Here is an 18,150-nt window from a genome sequence, read left to right as displayed (position 1 = left end):
TTATCCTCTGTTTACAGAAGCTTCGGCAGATAAGGGCGTCTACTATGCCTCCCCATAATGGGAGCTTGTGCAACTCCTCCGACACGCGTCCCTGCAAAGACCTCGGGAGGGATTGTGCAAGTGAGCCCGGGAAACACCGTCATGGGGGCTGGCCAGCACACAGGAGCGACCCATCCTGTTATGGAAGCGGAAAGAGATGGAGTAGGAATCTCCCTGCCGTGACAAGCTGGGAATCCACCATGAACAATGCCGGCTTCGTAACGCGGAATAATTCAGAAATGAGAGCCTGGAAGCGACAGGGGCCTCCGGTCTGCAGCAAAGATCTGTCTTATATTTACACCCCTTTCGATAGACATTTTCTGCTAAGGGATTCAGCAGATGCCCTCTTTGCTGGTGTAGAGAACAGGGCAGAGAGCGAGCCATCTGGAAGCTATGAGGCAAAGCTGGAGTTCTGGCCATTGAGATCTCCCCACCACTCTCGGTGACCCCCCCTCCTCCCTTAAGTTCAGGGTAATGCCACTCCGAGTGGATGCCTTCTGGAGTCAACGGCCGCTTGATGCTGGGAATTATGGTGCCCGGCCACTCATACAAACAAAACTGGTTTCTTTTGATGACCCCCCCCCCTGTTAGGAGCGGAGAAGTGTTTTGTTTCTGGATTCGCAGGAGAGTGGATGCATGTCCTACTGGGATGGAGACAGCAGAGGATGGAGGCAGGGGTGTTACTCCATGATGGCTCGCAGTCGCCCCCAGGTGCCCTCTCTGGTACTGCACGCAGAAAGTCCCCAAAAGCCTGGACTCCCTGGGTTCGTGTTGCGCTGAGAATCCTTCAGCGATGCTGCTGCCGCTGAACTTCCTTTAACGTGATTCTAAAGCAGAATTACTATTAGAGAATAGAGGGAAACGCTCCGCGATGAGCCCCCTGGCAGCGAGGAATGCCATCCACGCCGTTCAGCGGGTTTACAGGGTCTGCCAGGCCTGCCGCCCCCCACAGTTTTTCCTCTAGCTAAATTTAGAAACGGGAGTGGTGATTTGCTGCCCAACTCTTACTTTGGTGCTCATCTTTAGGAGATACGTGGCTATCGCCAACACATGCAGACCTGAAGTGTTTCTTTCAGTGCTGCCATGGTAACCGCTAACGTTAGCGTGTCACGCTCTCGCGCACTGGCTGCACTCATCCTCATCCTCATCCTCATCTCTTGCTCTTTATATCGCCGACGCGTTGCTGGAATCTGGGCTCAGACACGCCGCGGCAGTTCCACGGCAACCTAAATAAACGCGTGCCTGAAGTGGGGCGAGGCACATGTGCACGACAGGTTCGGGGGGGGGAGCTCAGCCCAGCCCACTTCCCGGTCATGTCTGAGAAGGTGTGGCCAGGAGATTAGTGAGAAATGCAGAACGGATTGACAGCTCCGAATATCAGGCCCCGATGGAAGCTGACATTCCTTACCTTGCGTTAAGGTAGCCTCGACTTATTTAGAGAAGCCTCCACAGCAGCAGGTAGGCTAAGTGTCGCAATGTCCGTACGAGTCGAGGCTCACAGAAGCTGAGTGCCAAGCGACAGCACAAGATGAAAGTGGCGCCGAACGCTTCTGTGAGCCTCGACTGGTCAGGGACTGCGGTGCCCTCGGTGGTGTTTGGAGCCGCTGTGCACCCCCCGCCCCCACCAGCTGGGGTCCGTCCCCAGCACAAACTTCACTAAGTGGGAGGCTGAGGTGACATGGGCGGAGTGTGTCACGCGTTCGAGGTTCCGGCTCTTAGACCGCCAACAGACACACAGAGCGCCATCCGCGCTGTCCCGCGTCGCTTGCTGCTGACTGATGCCGGGGGGGGGGGGACCCATTCGCTCCCACCTTGACCCGGTTTCCGTACTCCTGTCTCTCCAAAGCACGCTAAATGCCAGCAATGTATGGGCTTGTCCTTCCCAGTCACCGGGACCGTTTAAACACCATGGAAGCCACTGCCATCCCAAAGAGCCTCCTGCGTACGACAAACTCGCTCCGGTGCCTTTTACAAACACGACACATCATGAGCCCAGACATCAGCACAGACTCACTTCGCTTCGCTTATCCAAAGCCACGTTACCTATTCCTTATCCTGCTTAGAGTGCCAGTGCAGTGTACAGGGCCTAAACCAGCACAAAGCAAACACCAGGGTCTTCTTTACAGTACGTTCCTAGCAGGCTGTTTTATTCAAAGCAGCTTACGTGTTTGACAGTTATGAATTTTACTATTTCGGTTGCTGTAGAATTACCATTGTAACCTTCTTGGAATAACAGCAGCATCCGTGTGAGTTTTTAACTGGTGAACTCCTGCATGAGTTTAGTACTTTGACTACAGCGCCACCTAGGGAAACCTTTTGGCGAAATGTGCTATCAGCCCGATGCGGGATGTACGGGCCGTGAGAGGCCTACAAGGATGCAAGTACAGCTGAGATAAACCCTCTCAACGTCAGTCCCTCACTCACGCTCCCGGGGGGCTAGAGAACCTACGAGTTGAAACCAGATAGGTTTCTCACCTCGTGGAGACATATATGCATGTGCAGGTCATGGATGAGAGGGGCTGTCAACAGGGGAGTGGGGGGGACTGTGTCCTGATGTAACCCCAGCTGGATCCCTGGCCCTACTGTCCACCTCCAGTCTCTCATGGATCTTGTGTCAAAACAGGAGTTTCGTTACATAGGTTGAATTGACTCACCAGCCCCATCCCCCATAGCCCCTGTGAAGGACTATATGTCCAAATGGAAGCAGCACTGTCCAACAAATGAAGAGGCCAATAGGAACAGGGGACCCGGCTGACCAGTGTCGTCTTTGAGCTCCAATGAGAAGTCGGTATCTTATCGCATATTAATGGTAAATTTTAATTTAAATGTTTTTCAGTTGGAAACTCTTCAGCATGCCCAGCTTCCATTACATTCATCCGAACATGTAACCCTAACATGTATATTAACTTGTGGTCAGAGCACATGAAGTAACTGTGAACTCCTTACCACCACTGTCTTCTGTGAGCTGTGCCCTCTGCTGCGAGCGGTCCGGCTGGGTGGTCCGAGGTGTCACGCTTGAGGGGACTCGGCACTGCAGGATGTCAGGTCTGCCTCAGCCCAGACCGCTTCTGATGCTTCTCTAATGCTTCTTTAACTAAGTAATCCAGGCATCCGGCAGCAGACACACACACTGACTCAGCTTCTCTCTGGCTCTCTCCCTCCCTCTTTGCCCCCCCCACCGTCAGCAGGATTCGGATATTTATGGAAGCGTACAGGCAGGCTGGAGCAGAGTGACATAGACCAGAGGCCAGTCTATTGAGGAAATAGACACTGATTCGATTAGGCAACATCTAGCATCGTTTGTACAGTGAACTTGCCATACATAAATCTAAAAATACTTCATTATCTCTAACACTGCCTAACACTCTGATTAAGAAGCCCACTGTATACCCAGGGTGTGGTGTTCTTTTTAAAGTATTTTTTTTCTATATTAAGAAATGACATACCTTGTGGACTTCTAACGTTAAAGGTTCATTCAAACCTCTCTGTTCTCTGTCTAAATGGCTAAATAAATATACAGTAATTATAAGTGTTTTTTTTATTGCAGCTGCGGTTTACTGAGTGCATGGGGAAATTATACTTTTTCCTTGCTATTCTGTTTTATTCCAATAGGCGGAGCACAAGATGATACTCAAATGCCCACTTTTTAATGCAGGTATAATGATGTTATTGAAAGATACATTTATTTTTAGGTTAACGTACCGTTTTCAGCATTACATGGCATCAACTTACATCTGTACCTATCAAGCTGACTGTTTCCGAATGACAGGTAAGAAGAGCAAAGGAAATCACTGCACTTGCTTCAGCTATTTTTTTTATAAACAATCGTTCGTCAGAGCGATTCTTTTAAACTCTCGGAGGGAAAAAAGAAAAATAGGTTGAACTTGCTTTAATTGCAGCTGAAGAACACGGGGTGATTTGAAAAGTGGTCTCACGTGGAAGCTGAGGAAGGTGTGCGTTTATTGTGAGAACAAGCTTCCATTCATTAAAGCCAGCGCGAGCCAATGGCCGGTGGTGTCCTTCCTCACCTAGCAACCGATGCCATAGCGACGGGCCGAGTACTGAACGCTTATGGGTTGCTTTCGATGTTTCTAGCTAACTTGCCAAGTCAATAAACCAGTTTTGTTCAGACTCCGAACACTTAATAATGGTTAAGCAGACCATTCAGATTTTTGCCCGCGTAAAACCTACTAATAAAGCTGCCTCCGTGAGTATGCCCTTTTTTAAATACACAACCCCTTCCGCTTAGCTAATACGTTAGCGGCTAATTTGTTTCCGTACTGCGCAGGTACCGGATGCTAATTTAGTTTGCTGTTAACAGACCGCTTCCTAACACTTTCGTTTATATTCGATAAATGTATACTGGTGTCTAATTTATCGTACCTAAATATACAATCGTCTACTTCAAACATTTATTCAATAGTTAAAAATGGTTAATTATGTAAAATTTACTCAGAAGTAACTGTCGCAGTTGTCGGCGCCGGCTGACTGAAGCCCATAGACACATTTGAGTTTTTGTTTAACATTTCACTGTAGTTTTATATATTATGGAAATAATATAGGAAATACGTAAGGGGATATATGTGTAGACCTCAGACTGGCGCACTTTCTACAGATTTCCTCTGAGATACTGTGCGCCCCATAAACCCCGTTTGCCTGCATTTCAAAAACGCAGAGTTGACATACAGGATTACTGTAATAAGGCAAAGTACATCATATTAAGTCTTATTTCTGAGTATCACATTCTTTGCCTCCTCTATAGGCCATGTCTAAAATGAAATTTTTATTAGACCAGCTAACTTCTGAGTCACCCACTGGCCATGCTTTTCTCATTTATAAAGCTGGACAGGAGCTGATGAATGTAATGACTGTGACATACTCCACTAGCTGCGCCTCTAGGCCTCAATGGCAGTCCTGCTAGGCACCAGTGCACCACCTGTTGTTTGAAACAGTGCTCCATCATCTGTTGTTTCATTTGACTATTCTTCATCTCTGTTTTGTCTAGTGGAAAGTTCCTTGCTGTTCCCATTTTTTTTCTTTTTGCAAATTTATTTCCAAGTTTATTTGTAGAAGTATTGCAGTGTTAGCAGTGGGACCACAGTCGTGGGCCTCAGCTGTGTAAGCTATGCACTCGTCACTGAAGGTTTTTCTTGCGCCTCTGAAAGTCTTCTTTGCGGTGGTAGGAACAAGGCCTGCTGGGACCCAGTAGTGGGAACCTTCTGGACCGTGGCCCAGAACCCCGCCATTGGACATTACCACCCTGACCCCAGCCCACATTAGTGTTTATGGTTTGAGTCAACCTGCTAATGGAAGCACTATTGGATTACGCCGAGAGAGGTTGTGGCGCAGAGCGCGCTGAGTGTTGTGAATCTCGGGGCCTTCCGTAGCCTGGGGGAGCATGCGAAGCCCTCAGACCTTTGCCTTCTGCGCTCAAGTGGATTACTGCCTGAGCTTCAGCTCTCCACCACGGGGGCGCTAATCACATTTATCCAATTATTTGGGTCTAATCCTTTGTTTGTCACAAGGCCTCAGGAGCTCTTAGGAGTGCTGTTGTTTTTCAAAGCATATGTTGAAACATGTGTTCCGGCTGTAGGAGGTGGATAGGGTTCAGTGCCATGTCAGGGTCATGTTGCACCATGGGTCCGGGTTTCAAAAGGATCACTGTTGCCATTCATCTGTTTTGTCACCCTTGTAATATTTGTGTCCCCAGGGGTGGTAGGAGATGTTCCAGCCTGGTCTGGCTTCCTTGCTTGTTTGTCTTGTGTGTTTAAAAGTTCTGTGTTTTGGGGGTGTGGGCTTATTGCAACTTGCAGATATACTCAGTGGATGCGGATGAACAAGATGGCTCCAGCCTGGAGTTCCTGGTGCCCCGTGACCTGGCCGATGGCTTCGTCAACAACAAGAAGGAGAGCTACAGGTTCAGGTGCGCTGAATGGAGAAGTACTACTACAGTACCTCAGCACACAGCTCACTGCCTGCAAATATACGTCTGTGATATTGCTGGTCACAAGGATCATGTTAATCCCCTTAGATTAAATTTGGTACACCTAATATGAGATGCATGTTCGAAATAATGTGTGTGTGTGTCTGTACTGGAGAGAGATAGAGCGGTCTCTAGGGTAATTTAGGGGTCGCTTGAGTCTATTCGCTCTTCCTGCGTGTGCTATTGAACTTACCAGTTAGCGCTCCAACATCTGGCTTGCTCTAGTTTATAGAGGCTGGAGTGCCATCAACTGGGCTGGGCCCCGCTATGGCCAGGATCTAAATATGAAATTCACAGTGTGACCCAGCCACGGACACAGAGAGCTCTTTCAACCGCCATCCTTTTATTGGGCCGAAGGAGGCAACCATGAAAATATGATTTTGAATTTGGAGCATGAAGACGGTCATTCTTTTTAGATGTCATGTGTCTCGAGGTTGGGGTGGGGCTTCTTTTGGGGAGAAAATGGCTAACCCTCCAAGCTCATGGAAGTATGAAGTACTGCTTACAGAATATACCGCTGAAGGTTTTCCAGGCTCCAATCAGTCAAGGCCAGTGTTTTTCTATTTATAGAATGAGATTTCACATCTCAGAGTCAAAATACTTGATGCTTTCTCCTTGCGAATCCACTTATCTTTCTGGTCAAAATCGGGTGCGTCATGAACCCGTCTTGCCTTCCAGGTTTCAGAAGGTGTTTGATCAGATGTCCAAGCAGGAGGAGATATTTGAGTACATCGCCAAGCCCGTCGCAGACAGGTGAGTGAGTTAGGCTGTTAGCTTCACTTAGCAGGGATAAGGCTGGTGCCCTGTGCTGGTGAATGATGCAGGAAATGATACTTATGATAAGGTGTTAGGCCCAATGAAGTTGGCTGGACTCTCTGTTGGAGAAGCGCAACGCTTGTCACTGTTCCTGTATCTCGTCACATGCCCCGGGTTCACCCTCAGCATGACCAAGAGTTCTTTTATTCCGCCCCTGCGTAACATTCTTCCCTCTTCCAGACTTGCCGAGCAGTCTGTTTGTTCTGTCAGAGGTATGCCAGGTTTCCACTGAAAGGTCTCCCATTACATATTTAAGGCGCAGCGCCAGCATAATGTACATTAGGCACGACATAATATATATTATTACCGCCATTATTTTTTTGGCTGTCTTGTTTGGTGGTTTTCTGCCGCGTGCTTGTAGTAGGCTGGTCGCTTCGCAGTGCCGGCTTCTGGGTTCAGGCACAGCATTCGAGTCTCGGGTGGCAGTGGATAAACAGAAGGGTGCAGAATTATACTGCTGATTAACCGGGACATTGTCCATCGCGCCTTTTGTCAGGCAGAACCGGCACGGGCCTGTCAAAGCCTCCGTGACAGACGACGACAGTGGGGGGGGAAAAAGAAGACACTGAGAGAGAGCTTTTATTCAGGGTAGCGCTTTGAAAATACATTAGTCATTGTTCTTTCTTGACGTCCCCGATGCCCCACCCTTTGAGAAGCGTCTGGGCCTATAATTATCGTGATGTGGGCAAGGACGGGGATCTTGTGATGATGGTGGCTATTCCTGCGAAGGGCCGGAGTTCTGTGCGATCCAGCTGTGTCCTTCTGTTGCGCTGACGCCCCTCCTGGGAGGTTGGAGCCCAGGTGTTACAGTGTGTAACCTGGCTGAGAAAGGGAGCAAGCCGGCAGATGATAACCCTGGTGAATAATCGGCAGGGACATTGGCACGGCAACAACCCCATATTGAAGTCCCTTACCCCGCCACCCTAGCCCTTCTCCTCTCTCCCTGCCCCTCCCCCCATCCAGTAGGACGGTCTTGTTTGTGTCAGGCGAGGACACTGGCTCTCTGTGTTGATTCTGGGCACGGTTCTGAAACGAAAGGAACAAAAATATTACCGCTGTTTGGATGCGCTTTTGGCCGCAGGCCTGTTATTTTCCTCCTAGTGGGATTTGTGATATTTAGTGCCTTTTGTTGTCTATTTTCCACTTTGGTGTCCTCAGAGGAGTCCTGGTTGGCGGCTGTAATCTGGCACAGACACACTATCGTTCTAGTGGGCTCAGTAAATGGAGATAGTTTCCCACCCAAGAGCTCTGCACTGGGACACTTTTTCTACAGGTGCTGCTTAGCCAGTGAGAGCAGTGTTTACACGTGTTTACATGGACAGAAGGGCAGAAACCAGAGTGAAACCATCCATAAATGTTTGCCTAAAGAGTTTCTGAGGCTCTTGCACATCCGTTTCCTCCTGGCTGCTCCACGAAGGTCCTCTTTGAAACTTTTGGATTCTCTGGAGTCCCGAAAATGTTGCTGTCCTCCGAGAGGCAGTGTGGAATTTGTGGTGACGGTTAAACCAGGGAGATTGTTTTTAACTCAAAGTCCACCAATACATTATTAAACATTATGCATTGGTTCATAACCGCAGAAGACTCGAGTCCAAAAGGGCATACATGGATTACATTCTTACGCTAGCCTGAGATGTTTGATGGAACGGCTTCTGTTTATGTGAGTTGGCCCGGGGATTCATTGGGGGATACGATTCTTCTTGACCACTCCAGCAGCATCTGCACACCAGTTTTCACCCTACTGTTTTTCAAGAGGCGTATCGAACAGTCACTGGGAAAAGAATAAAGGCTTCAGTGGTAGCCGAAAACCTCAGTTGTTTACCATCCTCTGCCTGCTGACGTGGGTCAGGGAGGTCAGTCACGCTGTAGAAACTCTGCAGGGTTTGCCTGGAAATTGACCCAATCGGTATACATCAGTACGCTATTAGACAGAACTTCTCCTAGTTGCTGGGTGGAGGCAAGATGGGTGTTAGCAACATAATCCTGTGACAGTCTGTTTGAGGTAATGGAGAAGAAGCCTGTGTTGAAGGAGGACTTTAAGATGCTTGTTGCATGGCGGGGGCGTGGGGGGGTGGTGGTATCGTTTGGTTTGCCTGATGTCTGAGGTTATGGTTCCCATTGGGAGCACTGCAAAGAGGAGGCTTTTTTTTGGAATTTCCTGTGATCAGATATGCTCCCCCCTGCTATCGGAGTGTGCCTCTTCATCTAGTCTCCTTCTTCATCCACATCTCTGGTTTCAGTCCCAGTACCAGTTCAGCACAAAAACATCTGAGGAATCTGCTTGCATATCCATGTTATCTTCCAGGAGATGATATCTAAACTGTAAACAACATAATGGGTGAAGCGGATGTACTGACTCCATGGCCAAGGAGTCCTCTTTAAAGTGCGGAACTCTCCAGATTGCCTTATTTAGATGGTGATGGGTTTTTTGCACTGGTTCATAAGACAACATCTCCCGCCTGGCTGTGGGGTTTAGTCCTGTGAGTCACCGTGTGGTCAGTGTCTAACACACCTCCATTTAAGATGTAAGACGGCACCGGGTCAGATATGCCCCCCCCCCGCCACTTATTGAACGATCTGGTCTGACTCTTCATTTTAACAGAGACCAAATTTGATTGACTGCTTTCCAGAGCCAAAAACAACAGCAATATTTTGATTATAAGGGACTCGTTCTTCAGTTCTGCCTTGATAAAGTGCTTTTTAAACAGCGTATTTAATCTTCTCTCAGAACTGCTGAAGGGTAGGATTAAGTTGCCACAGTTAAACCCTGTGTGCCTTCTGAAGAAAACGTGCATTGAACTTCCCTTTTTTGTCGAAAAAACCGACCTCCTTCCAAGATACCTTCCATGACTGTGAGTGCTTTAGCGGCCCGCCAAGAGAACCCAGTGAAGCAGGCACATCACACATTAAGGGGGTGATTCATTATACATGTGACCAGGAAGAGCACTTCCCACTTTAATCTTTTGTTTTTCCTCTCATAAACAACCAAAGGCCCCTGCGGTTTTGGAAACGGGATCATGGTGATTGTGGACAAGAGGTAACAAAATGCCCGAGCCCCAAACCCTGTGCAAATCGCAGCTCCCTCATTATTTGTGGGCATCCACATGCCAATCCAGGTCATCATAAACTCCAGGTTTTTATTCAGGCATGGAGCTCAGGCCCCAGTGCCACCACCCAATCCAGGCTGTCCCAGTGCTCCGTACAGTGTAATTAACTCCCTGAGGTTTACACCCAGCTGCAGCTGAATCCGCGCCCTTTACACCCACTCCGGTCACAGTAAAATTATGGTCAAGATTCTGATAATAAATAAACCAACCGAATGATGTCAAGTTGGCAGGCCGCACTTTTCCACATCTTCCATGTTTTTTTGCAGTGTCCCTCCCCTGCCCCCCCCCAAACGCGGTCGCCACGTTCTTTTCAGCGGTGCAGTGGAAAACTCACGGTGGCAGCGGAGAAGGATGGCCAAGCGCCCCCGCGGGCAGCGTCTGTCTCCAAGAGGATCGATGCGTAAACAGGAATAAGCTCTGGGAAACACCCTGGTCTGAGTGGCAGCAAGCAGGCCGCAAGACATCATGAGTAAATAAACACGGATATAGCGCTCCGTGGACCCGCGTCCTATTTTCCGTGTTAAAATACCAATCTGACAGATTGCAACCCCGATGACCAACAAACAATGACTGGAAGGATACAGTGTTCAGTTGTGTCGCTTCTGCACCCTGAGTCACACTCAAGTTACACGCATCTGAACACATTTTTCTAGAGTGCTCCATGTTCCGCAGATATCCTAACCATCATCCATTTATTAACACAAACAGATGCAGGCTTTTCGTTTGTTTACTTCCCTGTTTTATTAGTGAGGCAGTTTCACTGCTTCAAGTAGCTATTGCACAACATTCCCAGGAAAACTGACAGTAAAATCATTGCATTACGCAGAAAAGCCGTGCTTTAGGCACTAAGTATGAGTGGAATCTTCGAGGGATTTTTTTTTTGCCCCCTTGGTTACAGAGGTTACGTTACACACGGAAAAATGCGGCAGACAACCCTCTTTCTTGCCCACACGTTTTATTAAGAAAATCTGGTGAATCAGTATCAGTGACTACATTGAGAAGGACTCCATCTTGACCAGAAAATAAAGCCTGGCTCAGTGATGCCACAGTTTCCATTATCTGCCCGGTGGTGCTGGCAGACCGGCCAAGCCAGAGTTTATGAACCCGAGCTTCGAGATTGATGGGGTTGCTCCGTCTTCTCCTGTGTTTATGACCCGGGGTTTGTCACCTTCAGGTGCTACTTATATCACTGCGTTTAATCCTAATTATTTCATTTTTGTCCACAGTATCCTCATGTTTCATGTTAGTACTTTTAAAGGATGCTTTCCTTACTGTAATACTGTACCCCCGGCTGCACATTGACTTTATGGAGTCGCCTCTCTGTGAAACCTCGTCAGACCCTCTTGGAGATTCGTTTGCTAGTTTACACCTTTGTGTGACAACTGGCAGAATTGTGTCGTTTGTTGAAGATCTGGATTCTGTTTGCTGGAGCTCATTAAGGAGCTTAGCTGCGGACCTTCAGGAGTGATGGGAGCGGAACTGCTGGAGATCCCTGTCCGTTTGTATTTTGGGTACCTTTGTGAGAACATGTGACTGCACATCGCCAGGCTCTCCATGACATCATGCAGGTCATAGCGATGGACGTGGCACCAGTGTAGGTCAGCATCGGGTTTGACCCCCCTGGAATGTACACTCTGGCACTCTGACCCCTTTTGACCCCCCTAGGATGGCAGTATAGGTTTAGTTTGCTGCACACTGGTACGACCATCAGCAGGCCACAATTCCCACACTGTGCTGGTGGTCTGCTGCTGAGGGTTTAACCAAAAAAAAAACAATGCATATGAAACTTGCTGCTTCAGAGGAACAGTATAAATAAAAGTGACAAAGCTTTTTTGTCAAAATTTCTAATTTTTTTTTGTCTGTTTGTGGTTTGTATGATGAAGTTGAAGCCCACGCAAATCCTGACCTTCTTGGGTTGACAGCGCTCTGGCCGGGTACAATGGCACCATCTTCGCTTACGGACAGACGGGCAGCGGGAAGACCTTCACCATCACCGGAGGAGCCGAGCGCTACGGCGACCGCGGCGTCATTCCCCGCACGCTATCCTACCTCTACCAGCATTTCAGCCAGGTGAGATTCCTGCCTGCCTGGGCTGCGTGTCCATTTGGCATCATGTCCACTCATGGGATTCTCCATCCAACAGGACATCAGCAAGATGTACACCACCCAGATTTCCTACCTGGAGATATATAACGACGTGGGCTACGACCTGCTTGACCCTCGTCACGGGGCCTCAGCCCTGGAGGACCTTCCGTAAGCATTGGTTTCTCCCATGTTCTTTTCCATCTTAACAATGCGTTTGCTAAACCGATTTTGCATTAACCCTGGGTCTGGTTGAATGTCTCTGTTATGAAAACAGAGTAAGTAATGGTTTTGTTCGATTCGTATTTATTGTATCATAAATCACGCACCATTGAGGCTTCAGCATTCTTCCATAAAAAGGCTCATGTTATTATTAATGCTTATTTGCATCAAAATACCCGTGGGTTTCAAAGCAGGGTCGTTTAGCACGATGCCTGTCCGCCAGGCCGGATCATGCACTTTCTGAAGGGGAACGCAGACAACTCCAAGAAGCTTCCGGAAAACAGGGGGCGACACGTGCTGGTGCAGTTTCCGAGAGCGAGGGAGTCAGGCCTAATCAATAACGGAGATGAACGGTCTGCCCCCGATATCTGAGCTGACACAAGAACGGAAATTTTCATTTCTGGTGTCTGCAGTCCATAATTCATCCTGCACTGGCTCGACCCGCAGTGCGCCAGCTCCGTCTGTCACCCCCCCACCCCACATTCTGTGGCCTGGGACCATCGCAAGCAACTCATGGGATTCCCATGGCAGCAGCCCATTCCTGCTGGGAAAGCGGCCATCCATGTTTGTCCATGTCCACACCTGTATTTTCAGTTCCGCTCCCCCGATTCTCTGTCACTCTTTACCCGGGAGGTGGGATCTCAGGTTTGCACAGAGACCCGCGTCATTCTTGGATATGGGACGTTATGTCCCAGAGGTGAGAAATCAGACCTGCGGCTCTCTCTCCTTGCGGTGCCTGTTTCAGCAAACATAAGCAACACTTAATGCTTATTTCACACTTCCATCTGTATTAATTGAATCTCAAAAATAATCCACAATTTTGTGAGATTAAGAAAGCAGCATTTGATGTTGTATTGCAGTGGTGAAAAAGGCCACAGGACTAGCCTAGGACTAAGTAAGAGTGTGATGTTGTCAGATATTTGTGGCGGGAGACAAGACAGCCGTTGTCAATTATCAGCCCTTGAGAGCGTATGCGCTTTTTCCAGGAGGGCAGGAAGAATGGCGTAGGCTGGCTTTCTGTTCGGAGGGGGGGTGTTGGGTCACACTCATCCTATTAGGAGCTGTGAGATGGGACATCCTTCAGAAGGACCTGTGATGAGGAAGGAGGCTTAAAATCAAGAGAGGTTTAAAGACACCCCGGTCAGTCTCCACACTAGCTCAGCTCCACATGATGGAGAGTCTGGTATAGTGTAACATTCATAAAGGACCATAGCTCAAATCACTAATCACTAAATCCATAATGACAGCTCAATGTGAACACGTCAAACCGGAAAATACTAACCCTCTGTTCTTTGCTGTGATGAACAAGCGCTTATCCTGTGTAGCACATGCTACGGGCAGCACTGTCACCCTTGGAGGATACAGGGTTGGATTTTCGCTTCACCCAAAGGTGAATCTCCTAGTCGGAGAGGGTCTGATGCCTGCTCACTCCCCAGCTTGGGAGCTGCCAGCTTTGTAGGTGCTGTGGCAGCCGATCACTGGCGGGTTTTCTGTCCGTTCCCGGTGATGCTGGCTTTGCCTTTCCTGCCCGGCTTCCTCCCTCGCATTCGCTTGCTCAGCCGAAGGCCCCGCAGCTGCACAAATTGCCTCTTTCTGAAAATAGCCGGTGCCTGCTGCCAACCGCATGGCCCGGCTCCCATTGCGGGGCCTCCCCTAGCACCCCGCTCCTCTAGAGATGGCCACAGTACCCCTTGGCCAGCTTCCCCTTCTGGGAGGAGGCTTGCGGTTCACAGGCCCGCACGATTTGTCCCACAAAGTGTTGGCACGAGCCGGACAGCCGGGCTCACTCCGAAACAAGCCCCGGTGTCAGTTTTCATTGCCAGAGGACAAAATATAAACTCATATTTTTAAATAAATCTGCCAGAGATTTTTGTTGCCGTTTCAGACGAGTGTCTTCACTCTGATGATAAAACGTCCCCAGCCCTTTAATTTGCGTCTGCTGGATCATTCTGGATGGTTCCAACCAACCGACGGAGTCGGTTCTGTTGTTTTTGCTGGATGGAGGAGACGTGGATCGGACACAATCGTAAAAGTGCATCATTAAGGAAAGCGACGGTTTTAATTTCACGTGTGGCATGATAGCCACTCCTAAATGACACTGGCCCACAGCACCGTTATTGCGACGTTTTTTCCCTAGACTTCTCCATTTTTACTACAGCATATTTGTTTCTTAATTACTGTATCTCTGTCATCGTAAGTGATGAATGGCTGCAGAGGCATCTGGTTGAATGCCCAAGCAAGCTAGGAGATCTGTCATTGTCTGATTTCCGAGACAAAAGCCCCCCCCATTCCTGGTTCTTAAATGACCAAAGTTTTTTTTCCCTACGTCTCCTTACTTTGAATGTTAGTGTCCCTGCCCTATGGTTTTGGACACACTTGCCTCCGTGATGTAAATGCCCTGCTGGCCACACCGATACAGTCAAATTAGACCAAGTATGCTGAGTCACCACAGACCTGAAAGTGTGAGTGGATCTTTCCGGAGCGCTGGCTTCACCCCTGCTGTACCCCTCCCATGTCCAAGCCGCTCCCTTGCTATAGTCGTCTTGATGTGGGCGATCATTCATGCGCTGTTTGTTTTAGGAGTTAGTGTATCCATTATCGCATTATAATGCGCCGATGTATATAGCATCTGCGCAACTTTAGACAGGGCCTGCACGCTTGCAGACGTGGTTTCTGCAGCGTGGTGGAATGTCAGTTAGAAAAACAAGGGCCGTGTTGTACATGCTGAAGCAGACGTTCTTTCTTTATGTTTGGTTTTGTTCAAATGTGCATGAGTGGGCTGAAAAGAGAACCACGTATTTCTGTGTTTGCCTTTCCCTGTCGGAGGTACTTTCTAAATTCTGTGACTATAATTGTATGTTTCTACCCAGCGATCTTAAAATATTGTAAAATAATTCATTGAAATGTTTGTTAAAATCCGCATACGGTATGACTTTCTGTATATGCAGGTCAGGGCTTGGTTTCTGATTTTGCATTTCCACTGCTGTAGGAAAGTCACCATCATGGAAGACCCAGATCAAAACATCCACCTCAGGAACCTGTCAATTCACCAGTCGGCCAGCGAGGAGGAGGCTTTGAACCTGCTCTTCCTCGGAGATACCAATCGGATGATTGCTGAGGTGAGGGGGCGTGGCCAGAACAGAGACTGCAGCTCTGATTGGGAAAGGTACACCACTCACTCTCCCCTGCTGTAATTTAAACAACTTTCACAGTGTGTTACTTTGGCCCAAAGGCAACATTGACAAAACACCAAGTTTACTGTTCAGAGGTTTTATCTTTGAATTTTAGTATTTTCTGCTTTTCCCTTTGTTGAAACAGTGACACGCCACACACAAAGTAGGCCGTGATCTGTCTTTGTTGTAATATCCAGGATGGCCTAGGTGACTTGATGATTTCACGTTTTGAGGTTTAAAGGGTTTGCAGCATGCGGTAGGTAACACTGGTCTGAGTCGTGGTTCTTAATTTGTTTTTTGCTGTTGGATTCAGCGCTTGTGAGTCAAAGCCCATGACCTTGCAGTTCCCCCTGAAACTAGTCCGGCCAATTTCTAACCACCTGAGGTTTCTCTGGTGACACAGCCTTTTGTTTGGACAGTTCAGCACCCAAAGCCCGCTTTCTGCCCCGGGGATTCGTGGACTATCGCCATCTGTTGCGCATACAGCCAGCCTTCACATTCATCTTCTCTTTGTTCTGTTGGCTGTTGAGGTATCAGGCTCATTAAAGCGTTATTATGGGTATATTTCTCCTACAAAGCAGATCAGCGATAACTGTGCAGCCAGATAATGACACATCCAGCTTTAAATGATGCGAGCGTGAGGCCATAAGCCAGGAACTGGTGGAGCTTCAGCGTGCAGGAAGCAGACCGTCTGATTGTGCTTTCATCTGCTGCCTTTAGAATCTTCAGCATTTTACTGCCCCCATGCTTAACCTGTAACATCCCCACGCCCCCGCATCCCCCCCCCCCCCCCCCCACCGACCCAGTTCCATTCCTCAAACCAGAGTCATAGATGTTGTTGCTCTTTTTTGGGAGGGGGGATTACACTGGTTCTTTAGCGTTCTTGTTTTGGACATTGGGTTAGTCACTGTTTGTGAAGAAGGAAAAGATGGAGCTGACTAGGAGCAGATATGGTTTGGGGGCCTGCCATCTTGACCTGAGGTCATCCCATACGCTTGCAGATTACATCTGATCCAGAGAATCTAGATTCCTTTCTCCCTTTTATCCTTTCTTCTGTGTGCATGTCATCATCCCCTCTGCCTGCCAATGGGTCAGACTATGTTCTCCCGCATGTCGTACGTTTTATCTACAGGAAATCTCCTTCTGTTTTGAAATCACCATGCATTAACAGTTCAAGGCCTTTGCAGGCCTTTTAAAGATCCCAGGACAAGGAAAACAGGACTGGATAAGAGAGCAACCCCTTCCTAACAGGATGGCCCCCACGTCAACATCCATATCCATGTCCGAAGATTCGGCAGATATTGCTGTTGGGGTTGTCATTAAGGATGCACCGACCGATCAGCTAGTGACCAGAAATGGTCGATTTCCACCCAGATCGCCACTGACCGCCAGTTGGCCAGTCAGTCTTAATATGGCCAATATTTTGAGCCGATAGTTTACCATCTAATGTTACTTTCTGTCCAAACTCGGCTTCCTGTGCCCCCCCCCCCAAATAATCCCTCTCCCAAGAATGCTGTGTGATTGCTGAGGATGGACACTCATGGGAAAGATGCCTGTCGTTTGGAGATTCTGTACAGCGCGTGATGAAGACGTTACATTTGCAGTATATTGGACATGTGAACTAAAGTTCACTGAGCTCATAAAAAAGACTAACAAATGTTGCAATTGGCTGGGGTCAGTATCGGCAGGTCAGGCTTAGAAAAGTCAGCAATCAAAATTGGCCAAGGAAAATGCCATTGGTGCATCCTTGGTTGTTGTGGCTTTTCCAGAGAAACCCGGTAGGGTTGTCCTGGTGTTACTACGGTAACCTGTGAGAGATGAGGCAGCACCCTGTCCTTTATGGCACGACCCTCTGCTCAGCGTTTCATTCACCCCTGTCAGGAAAAGGTGGGACCATCCCAGGCTGCCTGACATCAGAGGTTGGACCCCATCACTCATGTCTAGCTAATTTAATAGGCACCTGTTTGTCTCCCTAAATTAAGTCCCCGTCCTGTGGATCTGATCAGTGTCTGGAGCAAATCTCGCACGATTCTACTCAGGTCCATCAGGACGTGGACTGCATTTGGCATGTTTATGATGCCATATCTCATGTCTTGCTCAATATCTTTATTTTACATCATTACCTGAAAAGCCAGAGGCTGAAAGTTTATTTCACAATCTGTCGCCCTGACAGATAGTGACACTACATTCGCCACTGCCTGTTTCTGTAAGACTGTTCTCATGGTGATCACCAGCATGTAACCTGCTAGAAAGCAGCCATCATGTTGTCATGTTTGAAGTGCGGGTTTAAGTGAAGGACTTGATCGTCTTTAAACATCAGGTGCCTCATCGCTGTGAGCTGAGCCGGTCCTCGGCCCAGTCTCGGGAGTCTCCCATGTGCCGTTCACCTTGCATGACTTGGTGCTTGTGTTCCACGTTACCTGGCAGACCCCAATGAACCAGGCATCCACACGCTCCCACTGCATCTTCACCGTCCACCTGTGCAGCCGCGAGCCTGGATCGGCCACCCTGCGCAGCTCTAAGCTGCATCTTGTGGACCTGGCCGGCTCGGAGCGCGTGGCGAAGACCGGTATGGGCGGCCAGCTGCTCACCGAGGCCAAGTACATCAACCTGTCACTGCACTACCTAGAGCAGGTGGGTCACCTTCTGGCAGTTGTGTCCCTGGTAACACTGGAGGCGGCCTTTAATGGTACTTTGATGTCACAGAGAGTGTGTGCGATACCTGATTCCT

The 18,150-nt window shown here is 48.6% G+C and overlaps 1 protein-coding gene across 3 annotated transcripts in view; it reads left to right on the top strand.

Annotated features, from left to right (window-relative positions):
* The first annotated feature begins 3,989 nt into the window (after positions 1-3,989).
* kif6 (kinesin family member 6) overlaps positions 3,990-18,150 on the top strand; it is a 63,104-nt gene continuing 48,943 nt past the window's right edge. For all 3 annotated transcript variants that reach the window (XR_007382397.1, XM_048975424.1, XM_048975425.1), the window contains exons 1-7: positions 3,990-4,246; positions 5,853-5,962; positions 6,701-6,775; positions 11,865-12,012; positions 12,086-12,195; positions 15,236-15,365; positions 17,847-18,053. Coding sequence is in view for 2 of the 3 variants with exons in the window: in XM_048975424.1 (XP_048831381.1) it covers positions 4,187-4,246; positions 5,853-5,962; positions 6,701-6,775; positions 11,865-12,012; positions 12,086-12,195; positions 15,236-15,365; positions 17,847-18,053 (840 nt within the window). In the remaining variant the exon portion in view is untranslated. The remainder of the gene's footprint in view (positions 4,247-5,852; positions 5,963-6,700; positions 6,776-11,864; positions 12,013-12,085; positions 12,196-15,235; positions 15,366-17,846; positions 18,054-18,150) is intronic.

This window comes from Brienomyrus brachyistius, chromosome 14 (assembly GCF_023856365.1).
Source record: "Brienomyrus brachyistius isolate T26 chromosome 14, BBRACH_0.4, whole genome shotgun sequence".
NCBI classification, from domain to species: domain Eukaryota; kingdom Metazoa; phylum Chordata; class Actinopteri; order Osteoglossiformes; family Mormyridae; genus Brienomyrus; species Brienomyrus brachyistius.
Note: the sequence above shows the minus strand (reverse complement) of the source record. Positions and strands in the feature narration are given on the sequence as shown.